The 19,139-nt window shown below is 34.8% G+C and overlaps 1 protein-coding gene across 1 annotated transcript in view; it reads left to right on the top strand.

The window, feature by feature from the left end:
* The window catches only part of LOC111054352 (exportin-5), a 37,029-nt gene extending 18,952 nt beyond the window's left edge, over positions 1-18,077 (top strand). The window contains exons 11-15 of the mRNA XM_039424100.1: positions 2,584-2,707; positions 5,968-6,053; positions 6,780-7,027; positions 9,048-9,285; positions 17,913-18,077. Of these exons, the coding sequence (XP_039280034.1) occupies positions 2,584-2,707; positions 5,968-6,053; positions 6,780-7,027; positions 9,048-9,285; positions 17,913-18,062 (846 nt within the window). The 3' untranslated portion in view covers positions 18,063-18,077. The remainder of the gene's footprint in view (positions 1-2,583; positions 2,708-5,967; positions 6,054-6,779; positions 7,028-9,047; positions 9,286-17,912) is intronic.
* The last annotated feature ends 1,062 nt before the right edge of the window (positions 18,078-19,139 follow it).

Consider the following 19,139-nt stretch of genomic DNA (forward strand, 5'->3'; position numbering starts at 1 on the left):
TCATTCGGAACTCTCTATCTCCAATGAGTACTGAGTTATGATTTTCCATAAATGAGTGGAATTTGAAGAAAAAATAAATTTTGATGAATTTTAGTTTTTGATCAACAATATCTTCCGATCGTTAGCATTTAGATGTATAATTCAAAATCCCCCTGGGCGTATTTTTGTGCTCTACAATCTGAGATCAGGTAAGCGCTCTATATCATAGATTTCCAGGTACACCTGACAACAATGCTCCTTGTATTATGAAAAACACCTAATTTCCAGCTTCAACCATCATCACCAACTACATAGTATTCACATTGATATTTCGCACAATGACATAAGTTCATAAGATTATGTTCTATGAGAATCACCCGATAGATGCACTTCATTTCAGTATTTCCTAGTGGAGAGACGCGCTTAAGGACACCTCAAGGATAAAAATTTTAAACACTTATAACTTCTGACACAATGCTCAGATTTAATCATGCTGCACTTCATTCTTCTTGGCTCGTCAAGGCGGTCCAAAAACATGCATCATAAGTCAAATTTTGTCGAAAAGTGGAAAATGTATTGTTGAGTGTACTAAAGCCCATATATTCCAATACACAAAAAAATGACCAATTTATATATTCAAAGCTGCATGTATTTTGAAATGCTTCTGATAAAATTTCCAAATCTAGTGAGGATGTGAAAATTGCCCCCCTCTACCCACTCCAATAAATAATACTTTTAATTCCAATACCATTCGAAAGTTACAGAAGATTTCAAAAATGGCGATTTCAGTTTTTATATTTTTTCCGTGATTTTACTGTTGATCAAGAGTTTCTAAAACGAGTCTGATACATCATAGAAACTCTCGATTGATACCAAATTGTAGATAAATTCATCCTCTACGAGCTCAGTTGTGTAAAATCCATCTTGAATCACTTTTCCCTATCATAGTACTGCCAAAACCGTTAATATGATGAAAATATCTACAATTTCAGGATTTTTTTCAACAATCAAATCTCACTCTACGAAAATATTTTTTCATAAATCGTTTACAGCAGGTGAAAGAGAAAATTATATTGTACATTTGAAGATCAAGTAATGATTGACGAGCCGAGAAGAATGAAGTGCAGCATGATTAAATCTGAGCATTGTTCCAGAAGTTATAAGTGTTTAAAATTTTTATCCTTGAGGTGTCCTTAAGCGCGTCTCTCCACTAGGAAATACTGAAATGAAGTGCATCTATCGGGTGATTCTCATAGAACATAATCTTATGAACTTATGTCATTGTGCGAAATATCAATGTGAATACTATGTAGTTGGTGATGATGGTTGAAGCTGGAAATTAGGTGTTTTTCATAATACAAGGAGCATTGTTGTCAGGTGTACCTGGAAATCTATATGATATAGAGCGCTCTATCTGATCTCAGATTGTAGAGCACAAAAATACGCCCAGGGGGATTTTGAATTTTACATCTAAATGCTAACGATCGGAAGATATTGTTGATCAAAAACTAAAATTCATCAAAATTTATTTTTTCTTCAAATTCCACTCATTTATGAAAAATCATAACCCAGTACTCATTGGAGATAGAGAGTTCCGAATGATCTCATTTTATTCAGAATTTCGTATTCTATAAAAAAGGTGAAAGCAAATTTTTCTGTCCGATTACGAGATTTGGCAGAAGAAATAGCTGGAAACTGGAAAATGAGCCGAAAATACGAGGTTTTTGGGCCACTCTGTATCTAGCACAAGGAAATTTTGCATGAAGAAATTGGTTCTGGACTTCTCTTATGTACCCAAATAATATAATTATTGAGAAATCAGAACTACAATATAAATTGCAAGCACATACCCTTTTTTATGTCTATATTGACTGGACTAAAGGGAGTAACAAGATTTCATTGTCCTGATATATTGTTAAAATCATTTGTAGAGGTAAAGAGGTCAATGAATTAAAATTCTGATATTGAAGACTCTAGAAGACTCAAGATCAAAGAAATAGACAAGAAAGCATAATGCAATGTTGCCACCGTCAGTTATTTACCTATTCAAATTCAAATTTATTTACAAAACAATACATAATTAATGTATCCACAGAGATGTCAGCCCAGCATCTGTGGTTGGTATACAAACATATAATAAATTGAAATTAAATTGTCTTGTACTTACATTTTACCGACTAGCAGTTGAAATTTCTAAGGGATATATAATTTCGTACTTTGTTGGAGAATAATATGCAATTACTGCTACAGTACATCATGTTTTTTAAGATCGGTATTTGGACGATTTTGAGATTTTGAATTGAAGATATTGAGTTTTTTCAAACCCGAAATCGTCATGAAATCACTACAGTTCTTTCTTTCATTGACGTCGATGTAATGCATCTAAGTATTTGTTAGTATGTTATTTTATGACTTAGAAATTATTATGATAATAAGATACATTATTGTATTATTTTGAAAGATAGAGTGTGATTTATGAATCAATTGTGCGGTTTCCAGAAAAAATTAATAATAGCAGTCTCACGATTTTTCAAGTGAAAATGAAGTTTTTTTAAAAATGTAGGCTACTCGTATTATAATAAGCTTTTATTATTTGTGTTTCAGTTTATATCAGATTTCCGTCTGCGACCAATAATCCGAGTGTTCCTTAAACCGTTTATAATGTTCTGTCCAGTCGACTTCTACGACTCTGTTCTGCTTCCCGTGCTTGCTCAATTCACCCCCTTTAGTAAGTATCACTATTCAAATCTATATAAATAAAAATCGAGCCTCAAATTTTGACATTCAGTAACTTTTTTATGTGTGCACCGAATTTGATGTTTTTTTTAGTTGTGTTCATTATGTTCAGGACCAACGCTTACATGCAATCCTTATGGGTGAAGATTTTTGTGAGCTGGCCACACACACAAATAAAAATCAGCTGTTATAATCATTGCGTCATACAACATGCGTCGGTAGATAGTAGACAAGACAAGGCCACACACAGAAATAAAAATCAGCTGTTATAATCATTGCGTCATCCTTAGACCAGTTACAGAATAGACACGCTGGGAATTCCAGCCTCTGATGTCAACATCTACTGCCAAATCCACCCATCTTGACGTCACAATAGTGACGTCATACATCGTATGGAAAACTTTCAGATTGTGTCTATTTCAGATTCATGGTGTTTTTAGGTTATTTCTAGCTACGGGCAAAAACGATATCGGTTAAGTTATAATGTGTTATGTGATATCGGCTTCAAAGTATTAATGTGTTTTGAAAATAATAAGGTACGGTAGCCTACAAAACTAATTTATTGTCATGCTGCAATGAGTGAGTTCACTTACATCATAACCAGGGATAATAATTATTACAGTTACAACTTACAATATTTATGTGTATAAATTTTAACTTACGCATGCAAAGATATTCCACTTTTTTTTCTAAAAATGTCAGTGGAATTATATGCTGCGCAGGAGATTACCATTTTTATAAATAATAATTACATAAATAAATAACAATCTGCTATGGAAAACAAGCTATGTTTAACAACAATGTTAAACACCACAAACACTTACACAACAAACTCAAAAAAGTTTTCTATAATTTCTATACGATGCGTGACGTCACTGTTGTGACGTCAAGATGGGTGGATATGGCAGTAGATGTTGACTTCATCGACTTTCATTATGAATATACAATTGGCCGTGTCTATTGTATAACTGGTCTAAGGCGTCATCCAACAGCCGTCGGTAGATAGTAGACAAGACAAGGCCACACACAGAAATAAAAATCAGCTGTTATAATCATTGCGTCATAAAACAGCTGTCGGTAGATAGTAGATAAGAGTGTGTGCTTCTCCATAACCGCTCCATAATGTATTTTATTCTAAACGCCCCGACTAAAAACAAAATGATTGTTCTATGTGTAACCATCCAGCAGTGCGGCCTCGGGTTAAAGACTTACATGCTCTAAAAACATTGCTCTGTTTCGAATAATATTGTGCTGTCTTCGGTGTTTAGAATTAATTGATTTTTAGTAAATTATTAAATGAATATATAACTAAGCACAAAGGAGACATAAATGTAAATACTGATTGTTGGATAATTTTCATAAAAAAGATATGCATCAGATTAAGCTAAGGAGACTTAGCTAAGAAGCTAAGCTAAGAAGATTAAGCACACCTGAGGAGGCGCGGCTTGATGATACAAAGTGTTAATCTTATGGAGATTGCCTTATCACACTGTTCCACGCCATACCCAATTCACTGTGTGTGAGTTCTTCCATTCAAACCAATAAGCAAGAAGCACCTGGATGCAAAATTCTACATCGCGCCTCCTCAGGTGTGCATCCAGCTAAAGTTTTTCATGAGATGCATTAACTATTTGGCGGTACGAAGCTCGCCGGGCCAGCTAGTATATTATAACAAGATGACAGCATTCGTTTTTTAAAGATTGATCATTTTATTAGTTGGCGTTTTAACGGAGTATATCATTTATAGCTCTTGACCATGGAAAGTCTAATTTTTAGATGAAGTAATATTATGGCCTGTCAACATTTGAGATTCAATTCTTTACTCATGCCAATGAATTCAGTTATTCATCACTTATGGATATTATTTATTTGATAACAATTTTTTGGAGTATTTAATAATAATATACTAGGGGTATTCACAATGTTGGAGTTAGCTGGCTAAGTCGAGCTATTCGCTATCTCCAGCTATTTGCTAAGTCTGTGTTAACTCAATGCTATAGGCTAGTGGTACGTTAGAAAAAAATTAACAGACGAGATAGCAGATAGCGCAAGTTTGAGTCCGCTAACTCTAGCTACCTCTTTTAAAACGGCAGCCATATGTTTATAATCTTACTTTTCCAAACCTTAGACCTGTTATAGAATAGACACGCCCCATTCTATATTCATACTGAAAGTCGATGAAGCCAACATCTACTGCCATATCGCTACATCGTGACGTCAGCATCGGATAGAAAACTTTTCTGTAGAGTTTGTTTACATTGTTTTCCATAGCAGATTGCGTCTATTTCAGTGGGAGCGCAGCGGGAGTTCACCATTCTTATGAATAATAATTTACTTTCATCTGAAATAGACACAATCTAAAAGTTTTCTATGCGATTATGACGTCACGATAGGGCGATATAGCAGTAGATGTTGGCTTCAGAGGCTAGACTTCCCAGCGTGTCTATTCTATAACTGGTCTAAGTTTCAAACTAACTTCAAGTTACACAAATTATCCGCTTGGATCGCTACTGCGGTTAGCTAATAGGAGATGATTCTAGATGGGGCGTTCACAATCCAGAGTTATCAAATAGCACTTTAGCTGGCTAAAACAACATTGTGAATACCCCTATTATTATAGTTTCTAGCTCGTATAATTTGAATAATGCATTGAAACATTTCAAAGTTATCATTTTTGAATATTTAATCATGATGGGAGCTCCTCATATCTCCCAGTTCTCAAATTGTCTTGTGTATAGAACATAACCTAATGTTTAATTATGTTTTAAAGGTAGAAGGGAAGGTTAGGGAAGTTCGGGTTTGGCTTTAAATGACAATATTTTAATATTATTCGAAATGTTTTGATAATTTTAAATAGTGAACAAAATTAACGAAAAGTTGAAATACTTGCACATTTGAAATACTAGACACCCATCATGATCTGCTTGCTTGCTGATAACTAAGGTTATATAAGTCTGTTATGTTTTTTGTAAATCAATGGATATTATCAATATTGTTATGTGCACTGATGTCTCGTCTCAATTTGAAAATAGTATTTCAACTTCAATATTACTTTGAATTAACCTGGAAATTCTACATCACAACAATATCTAATTATTATTTAGTACTTGAAATCCGATAAGAGGTGTTTCTAGAGGAAGAATTTCAACACCTTCACTATCAAACTGATCAGACTAAGAGATACTGTATGTTTCTAATGTAGACTTGTTCTAACTGTGATTAAACATTTATTTTATACGTTTTCTATTTCAGTTCTAAATAGACTGAATAGAAAATGGCAGCACATGACTGATCTATTGGAAGCAGGAGGAATCGATGATGAAAACGCTGACGCACAGGTAGAAATTCCTCAATTATTTTATAAGTGAAAAAGGTAAAAGTAATAAAAAAATCATGATGATATTAAAATTATTGATGTGTTATTTTAAACTAGACATTACTCTCTCTTTGAAAAAAACAGATTATTCTTCGTCTTTATTGAAATTGGCGATTCAAAACTTGATTGAAATACGGGGCTTTATGGCCAATGCTATTCCAATATAACAATAGGAGCACACTGTTGTCGTTTTTATGCTGATTGAATAAAAATGCCTATGTTCTCTTTTCCACACTTTTTCTCACATAATTAGCTCACAGACTCTCTGGATTCTGTGAAATCTGGCAACACTGAACTCCATAATAATAAAGATGCAATTCCTTAAGCGTGTCGAGACGCGCAGCTATAAGCAGGCGTGTCAATACGCGCGCTGCTATAAGCCGCCCGAGACGCGTCGTTACAGCAGTGGCGGCTAGAGCACATAACCTATAAATTGATTTGATTCGATGACTCATTGGATTCTTATGTTGTATGAACGTTATGGCGACAGATGAATTAGATGTGTTGGCCGCTATATTGTTTTTTGATTCATATTTAATGAATCATCGAATCTAATGAATTTATAGGTTATGTGCTCTAGCCGTGACAGCTCTAACCATGCATAAATATAATGCTACAATCTGAGGTTTGCACATTTAAAAGTGATAGTAAATGAAATAGCAGTTGACTGAGAATGAGTGTTTGACAGGAATGCCTAGAGGACATGCTGAACCGACAGATCACGCGGGAGTTTCTGGACGTGATGAAGGTGACGCTGGTGGGAGGAAGCGGAGCGGAGGGGGCAGGAGGGGCGACGACAAGTGGGGGCAGTCCGGCCATGGACGACGAACTCAACACCCGGCTGCACGCGCACACGCAGGAAGTGATCGGCGAACTGGGCATGCGCGTGCTCACCTGTCCACACATATCCGAGCCTGTCGTGTCCTATCTGCTCAGGTGAGTGGAGCTTAGTTGTATTGCATTGGAGTAATCCTATTTTTTGGACATGTAATCAAAATTTGGGAATGGAATAGTTTTGGGCCAAGCCTGTTGTTCCTTCCCAATCATATTTATATGATTTGTTATTGTATCCACGTATAAATGAATGAATATTTTTACGCTACTCATCTAGCATAATTTTAGTTTTACATTTATTTATAGTTTATTCATGTAGAGTGCTATTTTGTTCGACATACATGTTTGTTGAGGAGCTCAGGGACAAACATTTTAAAAGGTTTGGACAGTCATTGTTTGTCAAACAAAAAATTACTGTTTTTCCAAACATTTTCAGTGTTGACAACTGTAAAACAGCGTTAAAACATAAAACCTGTTCTTCCCACTTGCAAATATTTTGTTTGGTGACGCGTCAACACTGGCCACGGGCAAATATTGTTTGTCAAACATAATAAAATTTGTCCTAACTGTTTCAACAAACATGTTTGTCGAACATTTGTTCAGTGTGGACACGGCTTTAGGGTATGTTAGACTTAGTGGAAATTATCATATTGTATAAGTTAGATATAAAAATATATAGATATACAAAATTCGATAATAATTATTCAAATTACGAAAATAAAATTATAGTTAACTAATAAGAATTTAATTTTGGTACACTGCTCACAACAATAGTGTCGTGACCTGTATTTTATAGACCTTGGCTATTAGCGACTATTGTTGAGAGCAGCCATTTTATGGGGCCCTAGTTCACCAATTTTCAAATTTATCAGCTGTTATCACTATGGATTGAACAACGTGATGTGTTATTTTTTAATATTGTTCAAGGGATATTGCTTGGCTTTGAATTGTAATATAAATAGTTCCGACAGAATAATAATAAATTAGATTCCAACTAGGAGCTGAATTGTTGATTTTTAGATTCAATTGATCGGGAACTTAAAACTCTTTGAAATGGCCTCGCATATTTCTGTCTTGTCCCAATGCCTTTTGAATCATAATCCTTGATTTACAAGAAAAAGAACAGTTTTAATAATAAATAAATGAATAATTAAAGGATTTATTATTGAAATTTCATAATTAAAAAATTGAAGACCTGAATTCACATATTATCTGAACTAGAATATTGTTTTTAAAATGCATAATCTTGTTACGAGCAAATTAGCTGCAATAGCGGTCCAAGCGGATAATTTGTGTAACTCAAAGTTTATAACCTCACTTTTGCTACCAAATATGATCAAACCAAATATGGCCGCCGTTTTAACAGAGTTAGCTAGAGTTAGCGGACTCAAACCTGCGCTATCTGCTATCTCGTCTGGTAATTTCTTTCAACTTACCACTATACCTTTGAGTTAACACATACTTAGCAAATAGCAGGAGTTAGCGAATAGCTCGACTTAGCCAGCTAACACCAACATTGTGAATACCCCCTACTGTCTTCCAAACTGCTACTATTCTCATTATTTATTATAAGAAGATTTAATGTTGAACTTTAGGAATTTTTTTTTATTTTTGCCATTTGAAGGAGAAATCAAGAATGTTTCCAATTGCATTAAAACTGACGGAACTGTTTATTATTTCTGCTTGAATAAAAATATTTTGTGTTGTAAAGATAAGGTTTTACTTTATCCACCACACCGTCAATTTCAACGCAGGCTACATCAAGCTCTAATCATTCTTTAATTCTATATTCATTGAATTTTCAATGATATGCATTTTAAACTCAAATTTATTTGAATAGAAAATTTATTCCCAAACGAATAGTTGATATTACAATAAAATACTTCTAGAAAACATCTTCATACAAAAAAAAATCAATTGACATGAGATTAGTTCATTTTATTTCAGTATAAGATTTAATAGTTGATTGAATAAAAACTAAAATCTAGTGACTAGCAACTAGTTATTGGTTCTAGCTATAGAAATAAGATACTACAACTGACTCCTAGCATTTGCTTGAAAATTCCTTAGAACTAGCAATTATCTTTTATTGAATTGACGTATTGTGCATGTGGGCTTGCAGTTGCGTGGCGTGGAACGACAGCACAGCCAGCCTGAAGGCGGTGACACTGGTCGGTCCAGTGGTGCGCTTTCTGCTGCAGGAGCGCCAGACGAGCGCGCACTTCGCCCGGCAAGCGCTCACGCTCACGCTCTACGCGCTGCAGACGCACGGCCAGCATGACGCCAACCTCGGCTCGCTCCTCATGCTCGGCACACAGCTCTACGAAATGCTCAGGCCCAAGTACAGCGACATCATCGAGGTAATCACACACAATATCATGCAGAAACTTCTAGAAAAATACCACAGCGTAAAGCCCAAAACGTTCCAAATTCTTATATTGAACAACAGTCTATGTAGCTAGGATATGTCACTTTCACATTTTCGAGTTTCACTACAATTTACAATCTAAAACAAACAAAAACCACAAATTTAAAAGTTTAAAATACTTTTTCCTCCACCTACTGTCTAAAGAGCCTACTTTACTCCCTAAGTGTCACTTTACTCCCTTTGTCCTAAAAGTGTCACTTTTTCGCTCTCGGTAGGAAAAAAAACAGAAAAACTCCCTAGAGCGTGAAAGTAACTCCATTTAAATAACATGGGAAGCATCTCTATTTTAAAAACTTACATTTTAAATAGGTTAGAAGGTCTAAGCTCAGATGAGGAAGCATTTAGAGTAGCCTCGGGCTTCACCTACTAAATTCAATACCTCAACCAGACATTATTTGATCAATAATATGTAATATATATATATATGTTTCATGCTAAAAATATTACAAACTTCATATCAGTATACTATAAAAATGTATAAATTTTTTTGTTATATTCCATGTTATTCTAAATACCAACTAACGAATATTTCTCATTAACTAATCAAATTTGAAACGGGAACTTCATCATAGTGTTGTAGATTGTAGTCGAGTCGGCGGCCATTGTTGTTACAACTTCTGCCGACAGATAGCGCTGTCGGCGGTGAACTGCGTCAAGGTCTATAAAATACAGGTCAAAATACAATACTATAAAATACACACACTATTGTTGTGAGCAGCCATTTTATGGTGTCTTTATGGCGGTACATTTAAAAATCCAATCCAATTCAATTTGCTCATAACAATATTATGCATTTTAAAAACAATATTCTAGTTCAGATAATATTATGTGAATTCAGGTTTTCAATTTTTTAATTATGAAATTTCAATAATAAATGCTTTAATTATTCATTTATTTATTATTGACCGAAGCGAAGCTGAGGTCTTAGTTTCGACTCGATCGGCTTTTGTCTGTTTGTTTGTTTGTACCGCAGTTACAGTCGCAGTTATTGTCCGATTTGGATGGAATTTGGTATGCAAGTTCTTTGAAACAAGGCACAGAAACGTATGTGTAACGATTTTTGATAAAACCTCTGGTTTTTTTTATTTAAAAAAACCTTAAACTAACCTCAATCCAGAAAGGATGTGTCTTTGAAGATACAGCAATTCATTTTAATACTTTTTCGCATCTATTGTTAGGAGCACATGGTGACCAAGTTGGTTAGACCGTGGCTTCTCACACTGTAGGACCCCCAGGTTCAAATCTCATTCCTACCAATTTTTTTTGCAGATGATACTAATTGTTTTATCTTATTCTAATAATATATCATTATAAAATAAATTATTATGATTAGATAGAATTATTAAATTGAATCATCTTATTATAATTATTAAATTGATTTATCAAATTAATTGGATAAATTATTTTAAAAAGATATTTATTGTATTGGAGTCCAATACTGCAGTTGTGGCATATAAATAATAAATTGAAAACTCCATATGAATACGTAGGCTTTGTTAAACCTGGTGCTGGTACTGAATCAGTTCTGAATAGAGATAATATTGTGAGAGAAATTGAAAATGATGATATTTTATTAATATTTTGTGGCACCAATGATGTCGCAAAAAATGAGACAGCAAAAGCTATGATGGGTATTAAGGATACAGTGCAATATTTCAATAACAATAAAATAATTCTGATTGACATACCTAATCGTTATGATCTAGTGAGTTGGTCATGCGTTAATAAAGAAGTAATAAAAACAAATGAATCTATGAGATCTATTGTCAGAGAGCATAAAAATGTTGTACTTGTGGAGGCAGGCAATGCTGATAGAAACTTTCACACGCGTCATGGTATGCACTTCAATAATTGGGGCAAGAGGTGGCTAGCAGAGAAGATTTGCAGAACAATCGAGGATGATGACACAGTGTCTGAGTGTGTTGAAATGCTCATTTCTCTAACTGATGACTTCTCTTCATCTCGGACGGTAAATGAGGGTTCTAAGGACAAAACAGATGATTCCTCTCTATGCGGCTCACCAGTGGACCTGCTTGGAGATTTGCTCTCTCCTGTGACTGTGCCAGAGTATAAATCTCCTGATTCTCCAGTGTTGCTGTTGGACCGCGGGATTTTGAGCCAAGATGTCGGAGTTGGGCCGCAGTCCCAACCAATCTCTCCTGCATTACTTCCGGGAAACGAGCTTCACACAGTGGAATCTCCCCATACTTAGGAGCGGGCAACACTCAGGTTTCGGCGGTGAAGGTGGAGGATGGACAGTCTAATCAAACACTGGTGATTTCACACATTAACATACAATCTATAAAAAATAAACTCAACTCTTTAGAGGTTTTTAATCATAACACTTCATGTGATATACTTTGTGTTAATGAACATTGGTGCACACTTGATGAGATAGATTTGTATAAGCCTGCTGATTTTACCGTGGCAGCTAGTTTTTGTAGGTCTACTCCCTATGGAGGTTCAGCTATTTATGTTAGAGAGTCTTTCAAGTATCCTCTCACTGTACTAAATATTGACTCCTTCTGTGAGCCCAAACAATTCGAGGCAGTTATGATAGCCTTACATACAATCAAATTGATAGTAGTTTCTGTTTATCGGTCCCCTCATACATCAATTGAGGTCTTCACAGATAAGCTGTCTCAACTCTTAGATTTTATTGATGTTACTCCTAAATACTGCAAATATAAGATTGTAATTGCCGGTGACATTAACATTGATCCTAGAGGTAAGGGCTCACAAACATTAGCTTTTCTCAACACATTGAAGTCTTATGACTGTTTTTGTATCAACTCACTTCCCACAAGATTAGATTCATGTCTAGATAACTACATCTCAAACCTTCACCCTACAACGTATACATGTGCTACAAATCAACCGCATCTATCTGACCACTTAGGGATAGTGTTGACGATTTCTAGCCTGACTCCCTTCAGCACTGGAGAAGTAGATGATGGAATTGCGAAAACTAGCTATAAGTATAGAGTGTTGAATGATACCAGTATAAACAAGTTAAAACGTTGTTTGAATGAAGTTGATTGGTTTGCAACAATCTGTACAGATAATGTAAATTTAGCATTCAATAATTTTATGCAGGTTCTGTCTAATAATTTCAAAAGATGTTGTCCTCTTAAAACTAGAAAAATCAGCCTCAATAAAAATGGTCAAGAAAATAGCAGTGCAAGGAACTGGTACACTCCTCAGTTGAATAATATTAGAACTCTATTAGATTTTAGCCATATGAAATGCAAGACCAATCCTGAACTATTAGAAAATCATAGAAGATTGAAACAGCTCTATAGAGATCAAATAGATTTGGCTAAGAGAAAGGCAAATGATGATTTTATATTGAAATCTAATAATATGTGCAAAGCATCCTGGAGGGTTATAAATGATGAAACAGTGCGACTGCCAAAGAATAAGTTACAATCTGAACCACTTTTATCTGCTAAAGAGTTAATGATTTTTTCGCAGGAATTTCTAATATGATTTCGGTTAAGGAGTGATAGTTGCAACAATATTGGTTCTATTGATATTCTATCTGCATCTGGGTTGAAGCCTCAGACAAATCAACAGCCGTTTGTGTGGTGTGTGGTTGAACCAGACGTTATTTGTACGATTGTTTCAAGACTTAATAATTCCAGGGCAGAGGATGTTTTTGGATTATCCAATTTTGTTTTGAGGAAAATTATAGATGCCATCATAGAACCTTTAACATTCCTTATAAATTGGGCTCTTGGAGTAGGGGTGTATCCGGATTGCTTGAAAGTCACTGTGACAGTACCAGTATATAAAAAAGGAGATAAGAACAACATTAATAATTATAGGCCAATTTCTCTGGTACCTGTCATATCCAAGATAATGGAAAGCGCAATAAAAATTCAAATTGAGAAATATTTTGAGCAGAATAGATTGTTTCAGTCGGCGCAGTTTGCTTTCAGACGTAATTTGAACACTACTAAAGCAGTTGAAAGCGCTGTGTCTTTTATTATTGATGGCTTTGAAAATGGTGAAGAGGTTAGTGCTCTGCTTTTGGACCTTAGCAAAGCCTTTGATATTGTCCCACACAAGCAACTTATAGAAAAACTGCACTACTATGGATTGAATGGTAATGAGTTGTCACTTTTCATGTAATATCTCTCTGACAGATTCCAGTATGTGAAAATGGGTGAGCAGAAATCTGATTGTAAGAAGGTCTCAGGAGGAGTCCCTCAGGGCTCTGTACTGGGTCCTTTCCTGTTTATAGTATATATGAATGATCTTCCCTCATACATCCCTTATAAAACTGTTCTCTATGCAGACGACACGACGCTTCTGTGTTCAAATAAGTCTTCTGAAATAAATAAAATTATCACAACATTTATGACCAACAGAGCCAATATTTGGTTCTCTGCAAATAAGCTTATGGTGAACGAGAGCAAAACAGAATCTATATTGTTTGGTTTGAGTAGAAATTGTGAAAAAAGATCAGTAAAACTACTAGGGATTAACCTTGATTCCAAACTCACTTGGAGTACCCACACTGAAGCTCTTTGCAGTCGCCTATCCAGAGTAATATTTTTATTGAAGAGGTTGAAATTGTGTACTAGTGCTGGTTTAACGTTGATGGCATATTTTGCTCTTTTCCACTCTCATTTACAGTATGGCACCCTATTGTGGGGCAATTCAAGTGGTGCCAGTGACGTATTTTTGTGTCAGAAAAGAGCTCTGCGAACCATTTTTAATCTTGGTAGAATGGTTTCCTGCAGGCCATTCTTTAAAAGAAACGGCATATTGACTCTGCCCTGTATATTTATGCTGCAAGCTCTGACATTTGTCAAAGATAATCTGAGGCAATTCGATCTAAGATGCGATGTACATCAACACTTTACAAGAGAGCGTAAACAAATAAATACCGGACGGGTACGACTTTCCAAAACACAAAATATGTATGTATATATCGGTATAAAATTATTTAATAAACTGCCTGAAAGTATCCGTGATAAAAACTCTAGATCGTTCAGGTACGCAATTTCCAAACTATTCAAAAATAGGGCTTTTTATTCGATTGAGGAGATGTTGGCAGCTGATATTTCATGTTAATATTTGACCTCTATTATAATATTGTTATTGCCAATTAGAAATATGACTGTATATAACTGTGAAGATACTAAGTACGCGGGACTGTTGGCTGTGATAGTATTTCTCTGTTTTGAGACCTACGTGAAATGTATGTATAATGTATATGTTTACCTGATGACTTTGTCAATACATCTATTTGTTCACGGCAATAAAAACATTTTGAATTTGTAGAAAGAAATTTGTATGTAAAGGTATAAAGGTTAATTTTGTTTTTCTTTTTGTGTAGTTGAGAAGTTGATATTGTGGTAATTATTCATATTGAATGGAAAAGACTAAGAAATTATCAAAAAACCACATATTTATTGATACTTAGAAAGACCGGTTTCGGTGATTACACCATTATCAATCTCTAATAAACTCTGATAAAGACCGAAACCGGTCTTTCTTAGTATCAATGAATCTGTGGTTTTTTTGACAATTTCTTAGCCTTTTTCAAGGTAAAATTAGTATGTATTTGATATAAAGGAACCTCCTTGATAAGTCCAGTGTCCCTTCAAAGAGTGTCTCTAGCACTTTCAATGAAGAAAATAATAGATGACATGGCTAAATCTTCACAATATTCTGTACTTATTGTACTGGCCCTTCTCATTAGATTGAAAGTTTTATTCATGAGCGAGGTCTACTGTTCGCAGAACTACTAGTTAAAAACTGTTCTTATTCTTGTAAATCAAGGATTATTATTCAAAAGGCATTGGGACAAGACAGAAATATGCGATGCCAATTTCAAAAAGAGTTTTAAGTTCCCGATCAATTGAATCTAAAAATCAACAATTCAGTTCCTAGTTGGAATCTAATTTATTATTGTTCTGTCGGAACAATTTATTTTACAATTCAAAGCCAAGCAATATCCCTTGAACAATATTACAAAATAGCACAATATCAAGTTGTTTAATCCATAATGATAACAGCTGATAAATTTGAAAATTTGTGAACTAGGACCCCATAAAATGGCTGCTCACAACAATAGTGTCATGACCTGTATTTTATAGACCTTGAACTGCGTGATTACAAGACAGCTGTTTAATTTTTAAGTTATGTTGTAACACATTTTACTGGTCACGTAAGTTTTTAAAAATTATTTTATTTGCAGTTTTTATAAAAATGAAGGTGAAGGAAGAATGTTGTGTACATCACGAGTGAAAAATGTTTTTCTCCCTCAGAAAAATTGTTGTCCTCGGCTTGGCCTCGGGCTTCAGACTTTTCCCTCAAGGAGAAAAAACAGAACTTCTCACTCTAGATATACAAATAACTATTACAATGAATTGAGCCAATTTTTTATTACAAACAACTATAAAAGTCCAAACTTTGAAGAAAATAAAACATTTTGAGACCAATCTAACACATTATTATGTATAACTTACTAGATGTGTCTCGATTCAAAAATCATATATTTGCTCCTTAGAAATAAAAATGAAAATCTTAGTGCCCTTTTTTAAAATTGTATGCTGGATTTTTATTAGAGAGTAGCCCTAACGAAAGAAGAATTTGATTGCTTCTTAGAATATAAAATGATTAGGGAGAATCGAAGAAATAATAACGCTGATCTATTACCATTTCATCTTCATGTATTCCTCAAAAGCCGAGCATTTACGGCGAAACGCAGCAATAGATTTTGATGAAATTTGACAGATATGTTCCTTTTTGAACTTCGCGTCGACTTATATATAATAAATTTTGCATTTAAAGGTTAATGCAAAAGGAAAAGTAGTGTCCTTTGAACGCCAATATTACCTTAAAAATCAGACTATAGAATTATGGCTGGTACACATATAACCACACCGAGCCCGCGCCGAGGTACGGCCGAGTGAGAAAACAAATGCTTTCAAACGTGTAGGGACACATACTACCGCACCGCGTCAGCACCGTCACCGTGTTTGTTGTCCGAGCCGTGCCCGCGCCGTCACCGACTATTTTAGTTTACTTGTTGACGGTTACGGTGCGGGCTTGTTTAACATAGACAGTGAAAAACTTATTGGAGAGGTACGGAATTTTCCAGTTTTGTACGATCAAAGTGATGAGAAATATGGTTGAACGAAAAAATAATTTAAACCAAAAGTAAAAGTAGAACCAAATAAGTTAAGCCTAAGGTATAATAGACATAATATAATAAATTATAAAATAAACAACAAAAAGTATAAAAGAAGGAACCCGTGACTGTGTCTTAAATTTTTAATTTAATACTAATTCATTACGTTTAGATACATAAGGTAGAAGATAAAAATTTTATTGCTGATATATATTCCGATACATGACTGATTGTGGTATTGTTATGTACCGAAATATATACCAGCACTATGATTCTCTTCTGTGTATACAGGTAATCAGTTTAAAATTGAAAAATACAAATTTAAATCGTATGTAACAAGCTTTAATAGTTTTATAACAATAGTTTAACACAATCATAAATCAGACCACACAGAACTGAGACAATAGCACTACAGAACTGAGATACTGCTGCCGCTCGGCTGTCGAACGGATATGTGTGTTCTCCTTCTCTCCTACCACCATCACCGTGTCGCGGGCTTAGCTCAGTCGTACGTCTGCGCGGGCTCGGTGCGGTTATATGTGCCCCGACATTAATTCATAATAAATCAGCTGTCGAGTGGGTTATTAATTTGCATTCAATGAGTCATGCAATTGATAACTCACAGCGTAGTATTTTTTCCCGACTTTTCTGTGATTTCAACTCGTTTAGCTTTTGATGATAATAGCATAGTTGTTTTCAACAAATTATTAGCATTGTCGGTACAACAACCCAAGCAGCCATTAGTTGTTTACACACCAATATCTCGCCGACACGAGAAGTCGGGAGATAATTTACTCTGATGGACAGTATTAGAGGAGGCTGTGATTTATAACTGCGCGAGGTCTACTGTTCACAGAACTAATAGTTTTCAATAAGCGATTTGGTTGTAATTTCAATCTGCAGATCATAGTTAAAACTCAGTTTCAACTTGGACTTTCTTCTGTATGTAAGTAACGCATTTGCGGCCAAAGAATTCTATGAGATTTGGCAGGAATATTCCTTTTTTAACTGCGCGTCGATTTATACACAAGGTTTTTTAAATTTTTCATTTCAAGGTTGATATGAAAGGAAAAGGAATTTCCTCCATACTCCGATATCACTATAATACTAGGCCTATCATATAATCTGAAGATAGGATTAACCAGACTATAGAATTATTCATAACCAAATGGATTATTCATTGCATGCATTACACAAATGTCTGGAAAAGCCTATTCGTTAGTCTGTAAGATGTCTATTTCAAATTTAATGTGGATGAGAAAACTGTGTGAGGTCTACTGTTCACAGAACTACTAGTATTTTATCAATGATTGTTATGAGGGATTAAACTTGGAAGGGATATCAACAAATACTTCTTATTGTCATTCACAATAGCTATAGGTAGTTTTTCTTTTCTGTTCATGTTTTTCTAGGTTATGAAGCAGATTCCGGACATTAATCTTACAGATCTGCAAAAATTTGATGATAAAATGCTGGAAGAAACACGAAAAGGAAATAAAATTGATAAGGCGAAGAGGGAAATGTTCAAGAAACTCACCAACCCGGTTAGTATCCTCCTATAATATGCTCTTTACTTTTGAAATAGCGTAACAAAAACAAGATTGGTGGTTTGGAGATGTAAATGTAGAACCAGAGGGTGAATAATGAAACATCAAACACCGTCTTCACTCATGATTCAAACACATATCCTGATTCGTCATATTAGCTTGTGGTCCAATTTGGATTAATAAGTTTCCATGAACTCTTTTAAAACTATTGTACTTCCCAGTAAATTATTTTAAAAGTAGTAAGACATTTATTTCTTTGGATGTCCTTAAGGAGATCATCATCGTCTTGAAGAAAATATTTATTTGAAACAAACTTCAATGACAATCATATTATATCTTTTTGTGTATTGAACGCCATCGTTCTACTAAACATGGACTTCTTTGTACCAACCAAAAGTTCCCTTACAATGGTATCAATCAAATTTGTTGAATTGTTTAGCTTATGGCTGCAACATGGGTCAGCTATTCAGACGGAAAGCGTTCATCCGTGACTTGCTAGGATGAAGCACCATCGAAGAAAAATCAACCCAATCTTCTGGATGAGGCGGACCCTGGCATCAAGCTTTTCGATCCCATGTAGCAGAAGGACGCTCCTTCTGAAAAAGAAGGATCACCCTCACACTGAGATACACATCAAAAACATTGATATTAAGGCGACTGAATGAGAGATTATTATTAGCTTCATGTTGTTTATAACAATTAATTGAACGAATTGAATACAAATATACTCTCTCTTGTAAGAGTAGGCACTGATCTGGTAATTTTAAAAATATTGTAAATAACAATAAATTATCATTAATTTTGTGAATTAACAATTGTTGTCTATCTCAATGAAATCTATTATAACTTATTTGATGAATCGAAATAAAAGTAATTGTTGGAAAGGTCTGACACAATTTTAATATCTAGCCCAAACGCCAGGTATCCGCTTTCCAGGTCATTCATTAACATGAGTGGATAGCAAGGGCAGTTCAATGAGTGCTGCTACACTAAATCTATTGAATCGAAAGAGACTATTAAAACATCCCCCACCATTGTCAGCAACTAGACCAACATTATATATATCTCTGTAAAGTAGGGCTTGTGTTGATG

This window comes from Nilaparvata lugens, chromosome 3 (assembly GCF_014356525.2).
Source record: "Nilaparvata lugens isolate BPH chromosome 3, ASM1435652v1, whole genome shotgun sequence".
Lineage (NCBI taxonomy): Eukaryota > Metazoa > Arthropoda > Insecta > Hemiptera > Delphacidae > Nilaparvata > Nilaparvata lugens.